A 23,118-nucleotide genomic window follows, 5' to 3' on the forward strand; every position below is an offset into this window, starting at 1 on the left:
GCTCCTACCTAAGGAACTGAGGCCACGGTATAGCAGGTGTAGCAGGCTGCTGTTTGACTTCAGATTTCAGTTGACCTCTTCATTTCTATCATCAGGAAACACATACATATTATACTTATCTTGAAATCATAGGACCATTTTGTGGTATCACCCACAGATATTCCCTTCTCAATTAATGTATTTAATTCCCCATTTAAAGATGATGAGTAAGTTTTCTTGTAGGGGTAAAAAAGAATTAGGAGACACTGACCTAAAGACACTTTTTTTTTTTTTTTTAATTTTTTTTAATTTATATTTATTTTTGGCTGTGTTGGGTCTTCGTTTCTGTGCGAGGGCTTTCTCTAGTTGTGGCAAGCGGAGGCCACTCTTCATCGCGGTGCGCGGGCCTCTCACTGTCGTGGCCTCTCTTGTTGCGGAGCACAGGCTCCAGACGCGCAGGCTCAGTAGTTGTGGCTCACGGGCCTAGTTGCTCTGCGGCATGTGGGATCTTCCCAGACCGGGGCTCGAACCCGTGTCCCCTGCATTGGCAGGCAGATTCTCAACCGCTGCGCCACCAGGGAAGCCCGACACTTTTTAAAAATGTCATATGTGATAGGGAAGATGAAAGAAGTATCGTCACTTCTGTGATGGCCAGATGTCACACGAACACAATAGACAAGAAGACCTGTAAGAGTTTCGAAGGGAGCGGCACTCCCTTCCTGCCCGAGGTGTGGGCCAGAGCCGGATGCGGAAGGCTGGGTGGGGTTTGCAAAAGGTGGAGAAGCAAAGAGGAGAACAGGGCGAATGATTGAAGGCAGATGCCAGCTGCGAGCTTGTCCTCCGGCTCCTGGTGCTCCCTGGGCTCTGCTGGTGCCAGCGTGGATGCAGAGCTCCGTGCCAATTTAGACTTCCCCGCGCGGTCCACGCCCGTGCAAACGTTGCCTGTCATGTCCTGGAGACTTTGCCGAGGTGTCTGTTCATGGTCCAGAGGAGGGGCTTTATCACTCACCCTCCATCACAGGTCCGCACTTTCTCCTCCTCCGTAGGGGCTCTTTCTGCATGCTGGCCCTGTGGGGTTTCTCCTACAGACCCCCTACCCCCAAGCGTCTCACCCTCTTCTCTCAGATCCCTGCCCCCCGTTTTACAGTGCGCCCTCTTGCCGGTCCCTCTCTCAGATTTGCAGGCCCAGAGTGCTCCTCAGCTGTCCCTGTGTTGGTATCAAGTCCTGCCGGCAACGGAACCCCCGGCCCCCCGCAGAGTGCTGCTTTCTCCCGCTGCCGCAGGGAGTGCGGTGCGCTGCAAGCCAGCTGCCCACCAGCGAGCAGCCTTGAGGGAAGCTGGGAGTTGGAGAGGGGGAGATTTAAGGACCAGTTTACCTGGAAGGAAGAGTGAAGCTTTAAACTCCAGAATAAGGGATCGGGGCTTTGCACTGCTAACGCTGAGGAACGTTTGAAGGGTTATGAGCAGGAGATGTGCATGATAAAAAAAGATAACGATTCCCGTCCACGTTTGGTAGGAATAAGGTTTCGTTGGTTCAGATTTCTCTATTCTGCTGTAACCTGTTTTTACTCTTCCTCGTTTCCCTCCCAATGATAGAGTAAAACTTGCTTTCTTCTATTAAGGTGGATTCTTTTCTCTTCCTGCCCCTACTCTTATGCGTGTAGCTGGAAGAAAATATTAGCCCTCTGAATTTACTTACCCATCTTACTGTGACAACTCACTGCTCTTGATGCCACGAAAGCCCTTCTGTCCTTACAATCTTTTTATGCAAACACATTCTATCTTTTTTTTTTCCCTGCATGGCCTCCAAAAGTCATAATTTGAATTTTATTTCTCAAACTAGAAAAGGCTTGCATTATACCTTTTAAAAGGCCACTTAATCCTTTTAAGCCCTCATTTTTAGGCATTTTCAATCCCTGGAAAAATTAATAGATGGCCCAATGAGTGTGAGCCCTCTCTTTTCTACTAAATCCAGGACCAGACTTCCAGTCTAAAAAACTTGGCATTTTTATTATTTTCTCCTTCATTCTCCCAGGTTTACTGCAGTTTCTAATTTAGGCTCACTGCGATAGCCAGAAACTAGATGACTACATTTTCAAGAGGATTTCTCTCTACGCACTGACCCTGAAACTTAGAACTGTGAGCCACAAAACAAAACAAAACAAAACAACTTTCAAGGAAAAATTTATATAGTTTTGTTGGACTTTTTGAATATATCCACCCCTGTGGTGAAAGATGATTACCTTCCTAGGAAATTGCTTAAAAACAAAAAAGGGGGAAAAGATAACACTTCTCTATATGATATATCTGTATCACATGTATTAAGTAGATTGGAAAGTAAAAAGATATATATATTCATTATAGAACATGAAGAGTCCATTTCGCCAAGAGTAGTTTATAAAATGGAAGGGAGTGCTTTCAGTGATATGGAAAATGCACAGACTTGCAGAGTCTGGAAGGATTCGTAAAGATCGTTGGTCCCAGTGGCCTTTGAGGCATGATCCTCAGTCCTGTGTCCTGTGGGGGGCACTTCTAGAGGCACTGCTGGAGAGGGAACAGTGAGGAGCTCACCTCACTCCAAACCGAATAGCTTTGCCTTCATCTCTACGCACTGGGCGTTCCTGATTTAGAAAGAAGAACCTTTCCTACAGCTAAAACAAAGTAAGAAAACTACTGGTAGAGTCCAGCTACCCGGGCAGTTTCTGAACACCTTCTGTAGATTAATAACGAACACAGATAGACACATAGGTCTACGTGGTTCCTGTTGTGATCCCAACGTGTAGCTACAGCAAAGTGTGTTTAGGTAACTTTCATTACTAGAACAGTTTACAGAGAAGACCCAGCCTCGTATTTGGAATTAGAATGTTCTGAACATACTTTCACTCCAGGGGTGGACACAGGTAATGCATTTCTCATTGGGTATGAAATGTGGTGGCAGTAGAATTATGGAAAGTCTTTGTGAAGTGGTAATTTTAGGTTTGAATATGGTGACGGCAGGTGGAGCTAGTAGTAGGAACTCTATTTCTAGGCCATTTAAACAGCAGTAAAACATATAAAACTTACATTAATGTGTTTGCATTACAGAGCTGTAGGAATAGCAAACCTTTATGCCTTGGCTTTGGAAAGTGATCATACTACTACAACATGAGAGCTCAGCTGAATGGAAACTTCTCTATCCTTTTTAGAAAAGGGACTTGCATGGTATTGAATGCATTTGTATGTGTTGCCATCGAAGATTAAGACAAGAGGATGGGGATGGGGCAGTGAGATATGTTTATGTGGTTTGATATTGACTTTAAAAAATAAGGTATACGAGCCTGTGGGAAAATAGTGTGAATGAACTTGATTACATAAATAGAGTTATTTGTATTATTAGATGGTTTCTTCTTTTTAAGTGGTAATAAACATATAGTTGAAATCCACATATATTTTCTCCTAGGAAACACTAAAGAACAGGTGCTTTTTATCCCCCAAGATTATGAAATAAAGACCTGACTACTTTATAGACCCAAATACGGATGAGTTTTCTGAATATGTGGTTTAAGATGTATCATTCACCACTCATGCACTTTTTGTTTTCTTGTGAATCTGAATGACACATTGAACCACGGAACTGTGCTTCTTTTCTTATCGTTTCCTGAAATCAGATGCAATTAAATGAAGAGCAAATATTATGCATGCATTTCCTTTTCCTCTGAATTTTGTTTGTTTTTTACTGTATTATAGGTATTAAGAAATTGGGGTTTCTAAAGTGACGATTTTGCTGGCTATGTGAATAAATAGAGACCTACTTTTTGACATTAATTTACAGAGTTATAAGAGCATTTAAAACACATTTTAATGCTTTTTGCTGAAAACTAGAAATAACGTCTTCCTATGATTTTATTTACTTATTCAACAAACATGTGAGGAACGCCTCCTACAAGCAGGTATCTTACTAAACACTGTGGATAAATTTTGAGAGCAGACAATCCTTTGCCTCAGTGTGTCTCAGGCAGACTTGTGGCCAAATAGTTACCATGGGACCCGACGAGCACAAAGCTGCATCGCTGCACATCCTCTGCTGCCATGGGGGGAAATGCTCCAGACGCTAATTCCATACAATGTGTATTTATTGAGCACATGCCAAGCACTCTGGTAGGTGCCAGGAGATACGCCTGTTGCTGCTTTCTTGACTTTTGCTCTTGGTTGTCTCCAAAGCATCAAACAGCTAACATCTCCAAATTGCAACTCCGTCTCAGCACCGCCCCCATCCTGCTTCCCCTCGTCTTTCTCATCTCTTTAAATGACTCCTCAAACCACCTAGTACTCAAGCCAGAACCTAGGGCTTATTCTTGACGTCTTCTTTCTCATGCACCACGTCTAACCCTCCATCTTTTCTGCAGTATGTCTGGAACCTTCCACTGCCCTCCGTTCCCACTGCCCGCACCCTCGTGACCACATCTCTTGCCAGTAGGATCCTTACGAGTCTCCTTTTTTATATTTTGCTTTCTCCCCAGTCCTTTTTCAAAACAATAGCCAGAGAGATCTTTCCAAAATCTAAATCAGATCATGTCACTTCTCAGTTCCAACTTTATTGACTTCCTATTGCAAGTGAAATAAAAATCAAATTATTTCCTGTGGCCCACCAGGGGCTGTGAGTTCGGGCCCCTGCCCACCTCACCAACGCCGTCTTCACCGCGTTCGAGCCACTGTGGCCTGTTTTCACTTCTCCCACTTCTCACCCCATGGCCTTGGCACGTGCTCTTTCCACGGCCTGGAATGCTCTTCTTCCCACCTTTAGCCAGTTGGTATCTTCTCATCATTTAGGGCTTAGCCTAAATATTACCTCCGCTGTGAGATCTCTCCTTCACCAGAGTCTGCTCTACAGGAGGATTTCTGTGACGTGTTTTATAACCTCCTGTTTTCCCCTCGTTGCACACGCCACAGTTTGTAATTATGTGTACGTTTGTAATTGAACCTGTATCATCACCGTCTCCGTGACTAGACCAGTGGCTCCCTTGGCACTGGAATCGTGTGTGTTCTCTTTTCCCCTCTATTCCCAGAGCTTAATGCAGTGCCTGGCACCCAGTGGGTCCTAAAGAGTTGTAAGAGAATCGTTTAAACACATAAAGATAGATGGACTTTTTAAATTTCTAAATCTTTAACGACAAATAAGAAAAATGTGGAAAATTAAGAAAACTATTTTCTACTTTTTAAAAAACCATTGGAACTATTTCGGGAAATGTGTATAGTTCAGTATACCTCACCAAAATATTCCCTTTTGGAAAGGGTGCAAGTTCTTAAAAATTAGCACGTGGTTATTGTGTGGTTTGGGGCTATTTTTAAAACAGTGATACATTTTTAAATGGAAATCCTGACATATAAAAACGAACTGCTCTTTTCATATATTTGGGGCTCAGTTCACTAGAATGTTTAAATTCTTGGCTGCACTCTTTAAACCTACTACAAAGATCACATTAGAATTCATTTTAATAGACATTGTAAGCACAGTATCCAATCTCATATGATCACGCTGGGCTCTTTTATTATGAGAATCACAGGAAGCAGAGCCTGAGGCTGCAGAACAGTCATGGGGCGTACCTAAGGCTGGGGACAGTGCCAACGCTATTGTTTATGGAATGTTCTCTCCACTTTTATCTGCGGTATGCAATTGGTATTGACTTTTGAGAAACTACTTCTTCGCCCTGATCTCCCAGCTGGAAAAAAACCTGTCGTAATGACATCTGGCTAGGAAAAAAGGGATCAAAGACGCATAAGGAAAGAAAATTATGAGACCTTATTTTATAAGTAGTTTCGGGCCTGTCTGTTAGATCTGTCAGAGAGAAGAGTGTCATACTTTTTCGAGGTCATCATCTTTTATCCCCGGGAAGAGCTCAGTGAGCTCCGAAAGTGTCTACCCTTTCTGCCATCAATTGCTAATGTGGAGTCTACTTAGCTCTTTAAGAAAATGTCTTTTCGACTTTAGAGATCTTTATGAATAAATACTACTCACCAAAATTAAGATAACATTTGTTTGTGGTAGTATCACTTTCCATTTATGTTTTGTTTCCTTCTTAAAGAGAAAGACAGTAAATTGGTTTTTTCCAACTTTTAGGGATATTACTTAAGGAGTTTTTAGACATTGTAAGGAAAAAGAAGGAAGCTCAACTATATCGGAATGAAATAAGACACATCTTCACAGCTTTTGACAGGCACTGTAAGTATCTTTAAAGTGTTTTGATATAAAAAATGGCTATCAAGGAACTGTGAATGGGAACATATACTCAGTAACTAAAATAAAATACTTGGAAGGTTATTTTACTGTATTCATTAGCTATTACCTTAGATGTTGGTGTACATTTTTTTTTCTCCATCACAATCTTAAATTCTTGACATTTACGATGGGTGAAATAATATCTACAGTTATATAATTGTACAGTACTTATGATTTGCCTGCAATGTAATGGGGACAACAGAATGGCTGGCCATGCGGGGATATAGCTGAAGAGCTACTTATGGAAGTTTGGGAGACCATGAGGCCTTTTTTTCCGACTCCTCCTTTGACCCACACATAATTGGAGGAATTGTTTTCCCACGCTGGGGTGGCCCAGAGGAGTAGCTTCAGACCCCCTCCCCACAGAACACAGGGTTGAAAGACTTGTGGAGTCCAGGTTCAGTATTTTGGCTTCTGTAATGGTTTTCCTCTAAATAATAATATAGTTCTAATACCAAGCAAGAAAAAAATGTGAATTTTGAAGAATGAATTATTTTGGCAATTCACAAAGACTTGAAGCCTAATGCCATTGTTGCAGTGTCTGTCCCTTAGTTCTTTACCTGGGACTCAGGGAATCAGCAAATGATGGGGCTGGAAGAGACCTTCAGGAGCATCTGGGACTGTACTGAGGGAGAGTATTACTAGATTCTCAAATTCTTCCAATGAGACAATCTCAGATTACCTTATATGTAAAATCAATTATAAATTACTGCTTTTCTCCTAGTAATAGATTAAAGTCTCACTCATATGTTATGGCTGAAATAGCAGTTCATGGGGCTGATAGAAGTGTGTGAATGTTATGTATTCTGCTTTCAAATAGATCGTGGATATTTAACTCTGGAAGATTTCAAAAAAGCATTTAAGCAGGTGGCTCCCAAGTTATCGGAAAGGATTATTCTCGAGGTATTCAGGTAAGGTGCCAAAATCTTTATGTATACCCACCCCTTGATTTACCATTTGCTTTTACAAGTTTTCAGTTTTATGGAGAACACTCATTTATGCTTATTTTTCACTAGTGAACATTTTCATCTCACAGCATATTGTCATGATCCAGGAGAGAATTTTATAGTTAGCTATTCGTCCATCCACACCTTGACAGTGGGCTCTAAAGTGGGTGGAGTGCTTGCATACTAGGAAGGTGGAAAAATCATTTGTTAGTAGGGGTGGAGAGGAGCAGAAAGAAAGTAGAACTTCTTTGTGTATTTATGTATTGACCAAAAAACCCCCCGAAGCTTTATTAATATTTAACATGGATGCTGGTGTTCTCCCATGGTCTGTATTTCATCAGACATGGGTTACAAATGGTCCTTGAGTTGTCTGGAGAGTAGAGTTGGGTTGATCAGTGCTGGCCCCTCCTTCGTTTGTTTTCAAAGTTATAGACCCATGTTGCAGTTCACACACACCTGATAAAGTAGATTTAAAGATTATATTATGTTGTCTTTATAAACTATTTCTGACAAAATGGGCAAGTGGCTTAAAAGCAGTTTCCGTTAGGAAACTGCAGATTGAAAGTAGTAAGAATAGTGTAAGCACATGCTTGCAGAGAAAATTGCAGAGTTGCCTCTTCTCTGACTGCTAACATGAGTTCCTCATCAACCCTGTTACCAGGTGTGTTAATTAGGGTTTCGTACAGCAGTAAGAGCCAGAAAACCCAAAACAACAAAGCTCAAAACAGAGAGCAATAAACACAGGAGAGTCCAGGGCTGATCTGATGGCAACACAGCTGTGAAGGACCCAGATTCCTCCCCTCCTGTTGTTTGGCTGCCTCAGCATCTGGCTTCTCCCTCTTGCTTCAAGGTGGCTCCCAAGGTTTCAGCCATCACACCCGAATTCCAGCTAGGTAGGCCGAAAGGGAGCAGAAGATATGCCCCTCCTTTTAAGGCTATCCATTATTTCTTCCTACATCCCAGTGACCAAAGCTTCGTTCCAAGGCCACGAATAGCTACAAGGGGGAGGTGGGTCTGGAAAATGTAGTCCCTGCTTTGGGCAGTCATGTGCACTCAAATGGAGTTTCTGATACTGGGGAAGAAGGAGAGAACAGATATTGGGGGACATCTGGCAGGTGTTCCCATGTGGATAAAAGTAATTTCATGAAATCTGACCGGAAGCCAGCCCTGCTCAGTAGAAGTTATCAAGCAGGTTATTTGAAATAAGAATCTGCACTCACTGTCGTTAACGGTGACATATATGAAATTCTTTTGCTGCATCATTTTCAAGCAGATTATTGAGCAAGCTATTGAAGAGCAAAGGAGTTCAAGCCAAGCGCAGACAAAGTGCCCGAGGACAGTATTACTTAGGTGATTCCAGAACATCAAGACCTTTAAAATATAGTAGCATCCTTGTGTACACTTTGTGATGAGAAGAGTAATGAAAGTCAATGTATTTCTACCACATGGTGGTTTTTCACAAAAAGAATTACTTCATTTTACTTTTACAAAAAGACACGTGTCAGTCTTCCCTGGTGGCACAGTGGTTAAGAATCCGCCTGCCAATGCAGGGGACACAGGTTCGAGCCCTGGTCCAGGAAGATCCCACATGCCGCGGAGCAACTAAGCCCGTGCGCCACAACTACTGAGCCTGTGCTCTAGAGCCCACGAGCCACAACTACTGAGCCTGCGCACCGCAACTACTGAAGCCGGCGTGCTTAGAGCCTGTGCTCCACAACAGGAGAAGCCACCGCAATGAGAAACCCATGCACCGCAACGAAGAGTAGCCCCCACTCACCGCAACTAGAGAAAGCCCGTGCACAGCAATGAAGACCTAATGCAGCCAAAAATAAATAAATTAAATAAATTTAAAAAAAAAAAAAAGGACAAGTGTCCAAATTTGCTGACCTTTTTGTGTTAAGTGGTTTCAGGAGATGCCCCCTTGTACCGCATGTGTAATTTTGAAAAATCCACTTAAATATAGCCGTTCAAGGTAGAAGCAGTCTTTTAACAGTGAGTGGAAAAGTAACCGCTTCTCAAAAGAAACCTACATTATTGGGAGAGCATTTTTGAAAATAGATATTTGGAAATGTGATTCTTTTTTAAAAAATGTGTACACCTATTGAAACCTTCATACCTGCACATTTAATAAGTTAAAAATGGAATGTTCTAATCTGGTGAAAAAAGTCGTACAAAGTTTCAGTGGTTTAAGAAAAAAAAAAGAAAATGGTCATGAAGAACCTAGGGGCAAGACGGGAATAAAGACACAGACCTACTAGAGAATGGACTTGAGAATATGGGGAGGGGGAAGGGTAAGCTGTGACAAAGTGAGAGAGTGGCATGGACATATATACACTACCAAACGTAAAATAGATAGCTAGTGGGAAGCAGCTGCATAGCACAGGGAGATCAGCTCGGTGCTCTGTGACCACCTAGAGGGGTGGGATAGGGAGGGTGGGAGGGAGGGAGGGAGACGCAAGAGGGAAGAGATATGGGGACATATGTATATGTATAACTGACTCACTTTGTTATAAAGCAGAAACTAACACACCATTGTAAAGCAATTATACTCCAATAAAGATGTTAAAAAAAAATAATAAACAAGCAATTCCCAGACTATATCAGGTTGGGGATTAAAAAAAAAAAAAAAAAAAAGGTTATGGGTAAGCCTAACTGTGTAGTATATGTATAAAACATTTTTAAAAATTCAAGGGGCTTCCCTGGTGGCGCAGTGGTTGGGAGTCCGCCTGCCAATGCAGGGGACACGGGTTCGTGCCCCGTTCTGGGAAGATCCCACATGCCGCGGAGCGGCTAGGCCCGTGAGCCACAACTACTGAGCCTGCGCGTCTGGAGCCTGTGCTCTGCAACAAGAGAGGCCGCGATAGTGAGAGGCCCGCACACCGCGATGAAGAGTGGCCCCCGCTCGCTGCAACTGGAGAAAGCCCTTGCACAGAAACGAAGACCCAACACAGTCAAAAATAAATAAATAAATAAATATAAAAATTCAAAAAAAAAAAAGTTTCAGTGGTTTGAGAGTACAATTTTTAAAAGTATACAAATTCAATAGCTTTGATAAGTTTTCAAGAGCAACTAACTAATTGGTATCAGGAGAGATGGAAATTTATTAGCTGAATTTCAATTAACAATACCAACAAAATAATTAAAAAAAAAAACCCTTAAGCTTTTTCGTTATCAGAGGATGGAATTAAAAACAAGGATTCGGTGTCATGATGCCGTTTTCCCATTTAGATCTACATACCTTTGTGAGGTATCTCTGACAGCCGTTAAGACCAAATAGTAAAACAAACTGAAATTGAAATTGCTCAATCACAAAGGATTCAACCGAGATGTTCAGAAATGATAAAGTACGTGAAATCACACTGTTCTTGTTAGATGTTATTAATAATTTCTAGTGATGGCAAAAAGTCATTTGCCATTAATGAATAAAATATTTTTACCTTTAATTCCTTAGAAATTTCTGTATTATATTTTATAATGAACATAACATATTAATATTGTGGCACATGTCTGTATAATCTATACATAAATATATTCATATGCCCACAAATCTTGTACTTCCCAGGATTGCGATCAAAACAGTTTAGAGACTACTACAGTAAACAGCCAAACAAGGCATTTTAGCTAACTGAACATGCCCTGCTTAAAGTCTCATTTGTATTATTATTTATAGCACCACAATCCCTAAACCAGAATAAATGAGGCATGATAAGAATTAAATGAAGTTGTGACACCAAAAGAGAGAAAAATATTTCCTCTGAGTGTAAATTGAAGTTGGCCAGAGAAACAGAGATGTCTAACTTCCACATGTCTCTGTTTCAGTGGTACAAATAATTTTCAAGAATAAGGAAAAGAAGGATTTCCCTGGCAGTCCAGTGGTTAAGACTCTGCGCTTCCACTGCAGGGGGCACGGGTTCGATCCCTGGTCGGGGAACTAAGATCCTGCATGCTGTGCGGCGTGGCCAAAAAAAAAAAAAAAAGAAAGAATAAGGAAAAGAAGAGCAGCTGCTGGGGCTGTTAGTGATGATGCAAATTACATAATGTTTCTAAGGTTAGACACTGTGTGAGACGCTTGAATAGCTTTGACTTAATTGAGCAGTGTGAATGGAGTTCATTCCCAGGTTCGCAGTTACTCAGAAGAAAGCTGATACATGAAGACCACTATAAAAAGGCAGCCAGAGAAGGAGACTTCCAATAAGACCAGAGTCAGCTGTGGTTTGAATGATGAAAGAAGTTTTCACAATCTTCAATTCTTAGATTGCCAGATTCTTCCCAAAGAAACTTCTAAGACCAAGAGTAGCCTCTTTCAGAAGGCTTGTGATACTTGCTCGTATCACACCTTCATTTTATAAGACAAACCAACCAACCACAACAATAAAACCAGCTAAACACCCAAAACAAACCTTCCAGAAAGACAGACTTGAGGCATAAGGCATCAAAGAATCATTTCATCTTGTAACTTGATGGAAACACTGGAGTATCATTCATTAAATCTGAGGGCTTTACAAGAAGTAAATGAGATATGTTTATAAAGTTTGTGAATTGTTGCCTAACTACTCTGGTGGTGTTTACTTTTAGCGATTTTTTCATGAATAAAAGCAACGTGGTTTTTAAAAAATACGTATATTGTCAGTGTTCGTAATATTCATAACCTGTTCTGCTATCATAACCTTTTTTAGAAAATCTTAGTTCTGTAGTTAAATGGACTCAAAGCTCACCTCCAGGCTTTGTGCTATAGTTTCTGCTAAGCTGAAGTCTATCCTCTAGGTAGGGATCATAACTATATTCCCTGGTGTCTTCCATGTTCAGCAATGTTTATCTGAGCCATTGTCCTTGAATAAAAACATATAATAGATAGAACATTAACATTTTAAAAAAATTAATTAATTTAGGGGCTTCCCTGGTGACACAGTGGTTAGGAATCCACCTGCCAATGGAGGGGACACGGGTTCGAGCCCTGGTCTGGGAAGATCCTACATGCTGCAAAGAAACTAAGCCCACGAGCCACAACTGCTGAAGCCTGAGTGCCTAGAGGCCTTGCTCCGCAACAAGCGAAGCCACTGCAAGGAAAAGCCCGCGCACCACAGCAAAGAGTAGCCACCGCTCACCGAAACTAGAGAAAGCCCGTGCACAGCAATGAAGACCCAACGTAGCCAAAAATAAATTCTTTTTTATTTGTGGCGTGTGGGCTCAGTAGTTGTGGCTCGTGGGCTTAGTTGCTCCGCGGCCTGTGGGGTCTTCCCAGACCAGGGCTCGAAGCTGTGTCCCCTGCATTGGCAGTAGGATTCTCAACCACTGTGCCACCAGGGAAGTCCAAACATTAACATCTTTGAATCACATTCTTTTTCTTTGAAAATGCTGATTGTGCTTTTGTTGGAAGTCCTTTTAAATTGTTTAATTTCTATTTCTTTTGCTCAAATTGTTCACCGTGTTTCTCAGTATAATTTCAGCAGTGTCTGTTCTCCTTTGTGCTGTGTCCAATGTGGCTTTTTTGTTGTTGTTGTTATGGGTTTTTTTTAAAATATCTTCATTGGAGTATAATTGCTTTACAATGGTGTGTTAGTTTCTGCTGTATAACAAAGTGAATCAGCTATACATATACATGTATTCCCATATCCTCTCCCTCTTGCGTCTCCCTCCCACCCTCCATATCCCACCCCTCTAGGTGGTCACAAAGCACCGAGCTGATCTCCCTGTGCTATGCGGCTGCTTCCCACTAGCTATCTATTTTACATTTGGTAGTGTATATATGTCCATGCTACTCTCTCACTTCATCCCAGCTTACCCTTCCCCCTCCCTGTGTCCTCAATCCATTCTCTACATCTGCATCTTTATTCCTGTCCTGCCCCTATGTTCATCAGAACCATTTTTTTTTTTTTAGATTCCATATATATGTGTTTGCATACGATATTTGTTTTTCTCTTTCTGACTTACTTCACTCTGTATGACGGACTCTAGGTCCATCCACCTCACTACAAATAACTCAGTTTTGTTTCTTTTTATGGCTGAGTAATATTCCACTGTATATATGTGCCACATCTTCTTTATCCGTTCATCTGTCGATGGACACTTAGGTTGCTTCTGTGTCCTGACTATTGTAAATAGTGCTACAGTGAACATTGTGGTACATGTCTCTTTTTGAATTATGGTTTTCTCAGGGTATATGCCCAGTAGTGGGATTGCTGGGTCATACGGTAGTTCTACTTTTAGTTTTTTTTTTTTTTGAAATTTCATGTAATGTCTGAAACATTTATATTAACATATTTCCATACATATTTCCATACAAATACAAATATAAGATTTTTAGAAATTTCATGTAATGTCTGAAACATTTATATTAACATATTTCCATACAAATAACCCAATGAAAGTTTAGTATTAGTTGTTTTGTTGGTTTTTTTATACTGCAGGTTCTTATTAGGCATCAGTTTTATACACATCAGTGTATACATGTCAATCCCAATCGCCCAATTCAGCACACCACCATCCCCACCTCATTGCAGTTTTCCCCCCTTGGTGTCCATATGTCCATTCTCTACATCTGTGTCTCAACTTCTGCCCTGCAATCTGGCTCATCTGTACCATTTTTCTAGGTTCCACATACATGCATTAATATACGATATTTGTTTTTCTCTTTCTGACTTACTTCACTCTGTATGACAGTCTCTAGATCCATCCACTTCTCAACAAATGGCTCAATTTCGTTCCTTTTTATGGCTGAGTAATATTCCGTTGTATATATGTACCACAACTTCTTTATCCATTCGTCTGTTGATGGGCATTTAGGTTGCTTCCATGACCTGGCTATTGTAAATAGTGCTGCAATGAACATTCTGGTGCACGTGTCTTTTTGAATTACGGTCTTCTCTGGGTATATGCCCAGTAGTGGGATTGCTGGGTCATATGGTAATTCTATTTTTAGTTTTTTAAGGAACCTCCGTACTGTTCTCCATAGTGGCTGTATCAATTTACATTCCCACCAACAGTGCAAGAGGGTTCCCTTTTCTCCACACAGTCTCCCACATTTATTGTTTGTAGATTTTTTGATGATGGCCATTCTGACTGGTGTGAGGTGATACCTCATTGTAGTTTTGATTTTCATGTCTCTAATGATTAGTGATGTTGAGCATCCTTTCATGTGTTTGTTGGCAATCTGTATATCTTCTTTGGAGAAATGTCTTTAGGTCTTCTGCCCATTGTTGGATTAGGTTGTTTGTTTTTTTTGATACTGAGCTGCAGGAGCTGGTTGTAAATTTTGGAGATTAATCCTTTGTCAGTTGCTTCATTTCCAAATATTTTCTCCCATTCTGAGGGTTGTCTTTTGGTCTTGTTTATGGTTTCCTTTGCTGTGCAAACGCTTTTAAGTTTCATTATGTCCCATTTGTTTATTTGTGTTTTTATTTCCATTTCTCTAGGAGGTGGGTCAAAAAGGATCTTGCTGTGATTCATGTCTAAGAGTGTTCTTTCTATGTTTTTCTCTGAGAGTTTTATTGTGTCTGGTCTTATATTTAGGTCTTTAATGCATTTTGAGCTTATTTTTGTGTATGGTATTAGGAAGTGTTCTAATATCATTCTTTTACATGTAGCTGTCCAGTTTTCCCAGCACCACTTATTGAAGAGGCTGTCTTTTCTCCATTGTATATTTTTGCCTCCTTTATCAAAGATAAGGTTACCATAGGTGCGTGGGTTTATCTCTGGGCTTTCTATCCTGTTCCATTGATCTGTATTTCTGTTTTTGTGCCAGTACCATATTGTCTTGATTACTGTAGCTTTGTAGTATAGTCTGAAGTCTGGGAGCTGATTCCTCCAGCTCCGTTTTTCTTTCTCAAGATTGCTTTGGCTATTCGGGGTCTTTTGTGTTTCCATACAAATTGTGAAATTTTTTGTTCTAGTTCTGTGAAAAATGCCATTGGTAGTCTGGTAGGGATTGCATTGAATCTGTTGATTGCTTTGGGTAGTATAGTCATTTTCACAATGTTGATTCTCCCAATCCAAGAACATGGTATCTCTCTCCATTTGTTTGTATCATCTTTAATTTCTTTCATCAGTGTCTTATAGTTTTCTGCATACAGGTCTTTTGTCTCCTTAGGTAGGTTTATTCTTAGGTATTTTATTCTTTTTGTTGCAGTGGTAAATGGGAGTGTTTCCTTAATTTCTCTTTCAGATTTTTCATCATTAATGTATAGGAATGCAAGAGATTTCTGTGCATTAATTTTGTATCCTGCTACTTTACCAAATTCACTGATTAGCTCTAGTAGTTTTCTGGTAGCATCTTTAGGATTCTCTATGTATAGTATCATGTCATCTACAGCTTACTTCTTCTTTTCCGATTTGGACTCCTTTTATTTCTTTTTCTTCTCTGATTGCTGTGGCTAAAACTTCCAAAACTATGTTGAGTAACAGTGGTGAGAGTGGGCAACCTTGTCTTCTTCCTGATCTTAGTGGAAATGGTTTCAGTTTTTCACCACTGAGAATGATGTTGGCTGTGGGTTTGTCAAATATGGCCTTTATTATGTTGAGGTAAGTTCTCTCTAGGCCTACTTTCTAGAGCGTTTTTACCATAAATCAGTGTTGAATTTTGTTGAAAGCTTTTTCTGCATCTATTGAGATGACCATATGGTTTTTATCCTTCAATTTGTTAATATGGTGTATCACACTGATTGATTTGCGTATATTGAAGAACCCTTGCATTCCTTGCATAAACCCCACTTGATCATGGTATATGATCCTTTTAATGTGCTGTTGGATTCTGTTTGCTAGTATTTTGTTGAGGATTTTTGCATCTATGTTCATCAGTGATACTGGCCTGTAGTTTTCGTTTTTTGTGACATCTTTGTCTGGTTTTGGTATCAGGGTAATGGTGGCCTCATAGAATGAGTTTGGGAGTGTTCCTCCCTCTGCTATCTTTTGGAAGAGGTTGAGAAGAGCAGGTGTTAGCTCTTCTCTAAATGTCTGATAGAATTCGCCTGTGAGGCCATCTGGTCCTGGGCTTTTGTTTGTTGGAAGATTTTTAATCACAGTTTCAATTTCAGTGCTTGTGATTGATCTGTTTATATTTTCTATTTCTTCCTGGTTCAGTCTTGGAAGGTTGTGCTTTTCTAAGAATTTGTCCATTTCTTCCAGGTTGTCCACTTTATTGGCATGTGGTTGCTTGTAGTAATCTCTCATGATCCTTTGTATTTCTGCAGTGTCAGTTGTTACTTCTCCTTTTTCATTTCTAATTCTATTGATTTGAGTCTTCTCCCTTTTTTTCTTGATGAGTCTGGCTAATGGTTTATCAATTTTGTTTATCTTCTCAAAGAACCAACTTTTAGTTTTATTGATCTTTGCTATCGTTTCATTTCTCTTTCATGTATTTCTGATCTGATCTTTATGATTTCTTTCCGTCTGCTAACTTTGGGGGTTTTTTGTTCTTCTTTCTCTAATTGCTTTAGGTGTAAGGTTAGGTTGTTTATTTGAGATGTTTCTTGTTTCTTGAGGTAGGATTGTATTGCTATAAACTTCCCTCTTAGAACTGCTTTTGCTGCATTCTGTAGGTTTTGGGTCATCATGTTTTCACTGTCATTTGTTTCTAGGTATTTTTTGATTTCCTCTTTGATTTCTTCAGTGATCTCTTGGTTATTTAGTAGTGTATTGTTTAGCCTCCTTGTGTTTGTAGTTTTTACACATATTTTCCTGTAATTGATATCTAGTCTCATAGCGTTGTGGTTGGAAAAGATGCTTGATACGATTTCAATTTTCTTAAATTTACCAAGGCTTGATTTGTGTCCCAAGATATGATCTGTCCTGGAGAATGTTCCATGAGCACTTGAGAAGAAAGTGTATTCTGTTGTTTTTGGATGGAATGTCCTATAAATATCAATTAAGTCCATCTTGCTTAATGTGTCATTTAAAGCTTGTGTTTCCTTATTTATTTTCATTTTGGATGATCTGTCCATTGGTGAAAGTGGGGTGTTAAAGTCTTCAAGTATTATTGTGTTACTGTTGATTTCCCCTTTTATGGCTGTTAGCATTTGCCTTAAGGTTTGAGGCAAATGCTCCTACGTTGGGTGTGTAAATATTTCCAATTGTTATATCTTCTTGATTTGATCCCTTGATCATTATGTAGTGTCCTTCTTTGTCTCTTGTAATAGTCTTTATTTTAAAGTCTGTTTTGTCTGATATGAGAATTGCTACTCCAGCTTTCTTTTGATTTCCTTTTGCATGGAATATCTTTTTCCATCCCCTCACTTTCAGTCTGTATATGTCCCTAGGTCTGAAGTGGGTCTCTTGTAGACAGCATATATACGGGTCTTGTTTTTGTATCCATTCAGCCAGGCTATGTCCTTTGGTTGGAGCATTTAATCCATTTACATTCAAGGTAATTATCAATATACATGTTCCTATTACCATTTTCTTAATTGTTTTGGGTTTGTTATTGTAGGTCTTTTCCTTCTCTCGTGTTTCCTGCCTAGAGAAGTTCCTTTAGCATTTGTTGTAAAGCTGGTTTGGTGGTGCTGAATTCTCTTAGCTTTTGCTTGTCTGTAAAGGTTTTAATTTCTCTGTTGAATCTCAGTGAGATCCTTGCTGAGTAGAGTTATCTTGGTTTTAGGTTTTTCCCTTTTATCACTTTAAATATGTCTTGCCACTCCCTTCTGGCTTGTAGTTTCTGCTGAAAGATCAGCTGTTAACCTTATGCAATTCCCTTGTATGTTATTTGTTGCTTATCCCTTGCTGCTTTTAATATTTTTTCTTTGTATTTAATTTTTGATAGTTTGATTAATACGTGTCTTGGCATGTTTCTCCTTGGATTTATTCTGTATGGGACTCTCTGTGCTTCCTGGAGTTGATTGACTATTTCCTTTCCCATGTTAGGGAAGTTTTCAACTATAATCTCTTCAAATATTTTCTCAGACCCTTTCTTTATCTCTTCTTCTTCTGGGACTCCTATAATTCAAATGTTGGTATGTTTAATGTTGTCCCAGAGATCTCTGAGACTGTCCTCAATTGTTTTCATTCTTTTTTCTTTATTTTGCTTTGCGGTAGTTATTTCCAATATTTTATCTTCCAGGTCACTTATCCGTTCTTTTGCCTCATTTATTCTGCTATTGATTCCTTCTAGAGAATTTTTAATTTCATTTATTGTGTTGTTCATCATTGTTTGTTTGCTCTTTAGTTCTTCTGGGTCCTTGTTAAATGTTTCTTGTAGTTTCTCCATTCTGTTTGCAAGATTTTGGATCATCTTTACTATCATTACTCTGAATTATTTTTCAGCTGGCTGCCTATTTCCTCTTCATTTGTCTGGTCTGGTGGGTTTTTGCCTTGCTCCTGCATCTGCTGTGTGTTTCTCTGTGTTCTCATTTTGCTTAACTTACTGTGTTTGGGGATCTCCTTTTTGCAGGCTACAGGTTCGTAGTTCCCGTTGTTTTTGGTGTCTGCCCCCAGTGGGTAAGGTTGGTTCAGGGGCTTGTGTAGGCTTCCTGGTAGAGGGGACCGGTGCCTGTGTTCTGGTGGGTGGGGCTGGATCTCGTCTTTCTGGTGGGCACGGCTGCATCCGGTGGTGTGTTTTGGGGTGTCTGTGAAGTTAGTATGGTTTTAGGCAGCCTCTCTGCTAATGGGTGGGGTTGTGTTCCTGTCTTGCTAGTTGTTTGGCATGGGGTGTCCAGCACTGGAGCTTGCTGGCCGTTGAGTGGAGCTGGGTCTTAGCGTTGAGACGGAGATCTCTGGGAGAGCTCTTGCCGATTGATATTATGTGGGGCCTGGAGGTCTCTGGTGGTCCAGTGTCCTGAACTCAGCTCTCCCACCTCACAGGCTCAGGCCTGACACCAGGCAGGAGCACCAAGACCTTTTTCGGAAGTCTGAGGTCTTCTGCTAGCGTTCAATAGGTGTTCTGTAGGAGTTGTTCCACCTGTAGATGTATTTTTGATGTATTTGTGGGGAGGAAGGTGATCTCCACGTCTTACTCCTCCGCCATCTTGAAGCACTCCCTCTGTTATGGTTTTATTTTCTCCTTACGTTTCTTTCTTGAGCTATATCTACTGATGTTTCATTTCATTTTGTTATTTTGCTGTATCTTGTTATTTTATAGTATCTCCCCAAAGCCTTTCTGTATCTACTTTCGTCTCTCATTTTATGGAGGTGTTTGCTTTATTGGGGCAAGTAGTTTTTGAGGTTTTATTTTTAATGGTTGATTGCTTGGGGGCTGCTAATTATAGCTTTTTTCATGTAAATTAAGAAAGCAAGTTTTCTATCGAGGGATGGGTTTTGAGGAATGTTTCTTTCTTAAACCAAGAGGTGATATCTTATGTAAAAAACAAAAATTGGTACTACTTTATATTACCTCTAAAGATATTTAAAAAAAGGCTTAATGTTTTTAAATTTTGAGATTCCTTTCAGTGTTTAAAACTTACAACGTTGCTTTCCACTTAGAGCTGATAATCATGACTTGTGTACCTGTGCACTAAAATAACTGAAGCTAATAAATATCATGGATGACGTTTCATTATTATTAAGAAATTCTCAGGAAATTCTATTCTTGAAGAACTTTCTCTTTTTTTGTCCTACCCACTACAAATGGCAGAAGTTTAAGAGGTACGAGAACTGAGTAGCACTGTTTGTCCAGTGGAATGAATCTGAGCTAACAGGCTGTTTCTAGCACTGAACGTTTAAAACAAAAAACATCTTTTCTTCTTTAATACTAATAGAACATAATAAAAACCTTGTAGTACTTTTTTATTTTCTTAAACATTCAAAAATCTTTAGTGAATCTAAAAAGTAGTTAAAAGTGTTTAACCTGGCTCTCCAACATCTGGCCCGCTTCCCAAACTCATCTTTCATTCATCGTCCCAAATTCCTGTATTTCCCTTTGCATAATGCTTGTTCCTTTGAATACGTGATGTGTATTTATACTGCATTCTGTTGCTCTTGCCAGCAATGCTTTTCTCTACTTCTTACCTGTCCAAATTAGACCTATCTTTCAAGGTCCTGCTCAATAAACACACACAAAAAAGTCTTTTTTTCTTTACATTGAACAGCCTTTTCTCCTTTCTCTGAAATTTAATAGTACTATGGTTGTGTAATTTTTTCAATCATCTACTCAATAAACAAAAATACAGTGTTTACGATTATCTCCATAAAATACTACAAGCTCTTTGAGGTTACAAATTTATCTGTAACTTTCACCGTTCTCAGCATGTTGCCTTATGCATTCTAGTTACTTAATAATTGTTGGTCCATTGTCACTTACTCCAAATATCCAGTAACAGTAAAATCCTCACTTATAATTTTCTTATGGTTTTAATTTCTTATAATCTAGGCAAGAATCCTTTAAAATGCAATCAGGAGCTTTCTAACCACATGTGGCTTTGCCTTCTATTTTTCTCATTCTACATGTGATTTTTATGAATTAATCTCTGACGGCCTCTCTTTGTTTTTTTCTTTTAGGGACATTTTCAGTTCATGATTTAACCCCAGCTATTGTCAGGGAGCTGGCTTAATGTGCTCTCTTGACTTTGCCCACCGTCAGCACCCTGTGGTATTTCTGGCTGGTGTTTTTCTCTGTGTGGGTATGTTTGCGTCTCCATGCCTAGGAGCCTTCTCCATCTCATTGTAAGCGCTGAGATTTGCACTTTCTTACTGCCTGTCAATTGGCAAAAAGCTCTGGGTAGCTGCTTCTGCTTTCCAGCCATATGAAATGAAACATGGGTGTGCAGAAGGCCCACCAGTGTCCAAGACTCTGAGTGCAGGTGGATTGCCAGATAGTAATGTAATGCGGAAATACTGACATACCAAAATGCTCTCCAGTCAGAACTGGAGACATTTAAAGTGATATCTGATATTTTTGGTCTAAGAATCTCATTCTTCGTATTACATGGGGATGGTCAAAAAACATAGAATATCTAACTCTCCTTTTGGGATTATTAAAAATTAGTTGAGAATAAGAGCATCATGACTTGTTGGATAGTATATTTTCATTGCCAGAGTGTCAGTGGTGTAGGGGCTTAAGAATGCAATTTTAAAAGGGAGTTATGGGTACCCTCTTGATAGAAAGATCACATATGCCTTTTATCACAGCTATTGTGGGGGAAAGGGGCCTCATGAGCTTGGGTAACGTGAAGTAACATGTTAATGGAAGAGTCTTTTAGAACCAAGGAGCCCAGAGGAAAGTGATATAAGATAGAATGTATTTTTTCAGATCATTTGCATCTCTTTTGAAGTGTTATTCTTCACTGTGCTCTTTAGCTTCTTATAATTCCTTTCGGCTGGCAGCCAACTTGTTGCATATCATTGTCTTGGACAGTCTCTAACTGGAGAAAGTTTCCCAATCATTATTCTGTGCTTCAGAATGATCATCTTATAAATGTAGTCAGGTGACCTCACCAAGATCGCAGTTATTATAGTGAGTACCTACTTTGGGGAATATGATTGTTGATCTCTAAGTATCTACATGCTTCTGTGTATAGAAAAGTATAAAAGAGACTAGAAATTGTATCTGATTCTTTGTGACTATAGGTAGATAGCTGTTACCAGCTGTACCTAGTGAGTGTAGTGACCAAATAAGTAGATTTCTTGAGTTTCCAATTTTTATTTCGTCAATTTTTGTATCTTCCCTGCAATGACAATGCCTTGGTTTTTATTTCAGTGTTTATGTTTCAAAATTTTATTGTCAGAGATTCCCATTTCTGTTTATTTTCTTGCATGTGATCACTGAATGGGGAATATGAATATGTGTAAGCTTTTCAAACTGACCTCAGAATTTCTCCTCTCTGGGGACTACTTTCACATGTAATATGTTAAATACAACTGTACTTTAAAAATCCAGCTATAGAAATAATTATATGCTAATCATTTTAAGAAAATGTCAGTTTTTCAGAGGGTTCTTGACTGATTTTGCTCCATGAACGAAAATATATCCTTGCATTTGAGGATGGTCTTTTTTTACCGGTATAAATTTTAGAATTGGTGTTGCAGGAATTGAAGCTCAGAAACTGGACCAGAAAACAAGTAGAGAAGAATAATGACTTCATTACATAGATTTTCAAACAGAATGTGTTATTTTGGTTTCTTCAGTTAAGCTAATTAGTTCCTGTTAACAAGGATGTATTATTTGATTGGAAGAAATATTTAATCTCTTTCACATTCCAGATGTCCAGATTTTGTAGTCTTTTCTTAGGTTAAACCCATCCAGATGCAAATTCTATTCCTCCTTCAAGGCCCAGCTTTTAAAAAAATATTTCTTATCTTGAAAGCTGGCCCTACCCTACACCCTACCCAACCCCTCTCTACCCCAAAAAGGACCTTGTCTCCTCCTTCTGCTTGAAACTCCTAATCTGTCATAAATATCTTTCTTCTTTATGCTTATACATAGGTATTTGCATACATCAATTATTTCTAGTTTTAGAACGTGAGCTTAATATAAACAGGCACAAGTGGGATATTTATGGGAGTACAGAACTCCCGTAGCACAGTTTTGTACGTGTCAAGTAAGTGACTGAATTTTATATAAATGAATGGCTTATGTAGCGAACAGGCTTTCACCAAAACCTCTCAGGCCTGCACTCTCCTCATCTCAGACATGAGGGGATTGTGCTTCTTCTTGTTCCAGAACCGACTGGTGGGGTTATCTATCATGGAGGGTGGCATGGCAGTCTCCTTGATTTTCTCTGCGTCTCCCAGATAATATTCAGAATCCACCACCATGTGAATACAGATGTGATCTGTCAGTGTGACAAAGACTGCTCTCAAGAGAAAATTACTGGGCTGACAGCTCTCCAACCCTGGGTTTAGTTTTTGAGATGTCACTATAACAAGTGTTATGGTCAACGTTTCCAATTCCTCATCTACATATATGGTAGAATACACTGTTCTCGCTGTAATAGCATGAGGACTATTTTTCTTTTAATCCAGCTGTCACATAAGAAAGTGCTGCCATGGTTTCTTTCTTGTGGCCAAATGTTGCTA

At 39.6% G+C, this 23,118-nt stretch overlaps 1 protein-coding gene across 21 annotated transcripts in view; it reads left to right on the forward strand.

Moving 5' to 3' along the window:
- Positions 1-23,118, forward strand: part of LOC130707617 (EF-hand calcium-binding domain-containing protein 11-like) — a 59,974-nt gene that overhangs the window by 11,130 nt on the left and 25,726 nt on the right. For 5 of the 21 annotated variants that reach the window (XM_057543313.1, XM_057543317.1, XM_057543318.1 and 2 more), the window contains exons 4-5: positions 6,077-6,178; positions 7,056-7,146. In XM_057543313.1, the coding sequence (XP_057399296.1) occupies positions 6,077-6,178; positions 7,056-7,146 (193 nt within the window). Of the gene's footprint in view, positions 1-6,076; positions 6,179-7,055; positions 7,151-7,843; positions 7,872-8,452; positions 9,046-11,001; positions 11,042-20,601; positions 20,636-23,118 lie in introns of those variants that run through there. The other 16 variants (XM_057543320.1, XM_057543330.1, XM_057543332.1 and 13 more) reach the window with 14 other exon arrangements.

Source organism: Balaenoptera acutorostrata, chromosome 3 (assembly GCF_949987535.1).
Source record: "Balaenoptera acutorostrata chromosome 3, mBalAcu1.1, whole genome shotgun sequence".
Lineage (NCBI taxonomy): Eukaryota > Metazoa > Chordata > Mammalia > Artiodactyla > Balaenopteridae > Balaenoptera > Balaenoptera acutorostrata.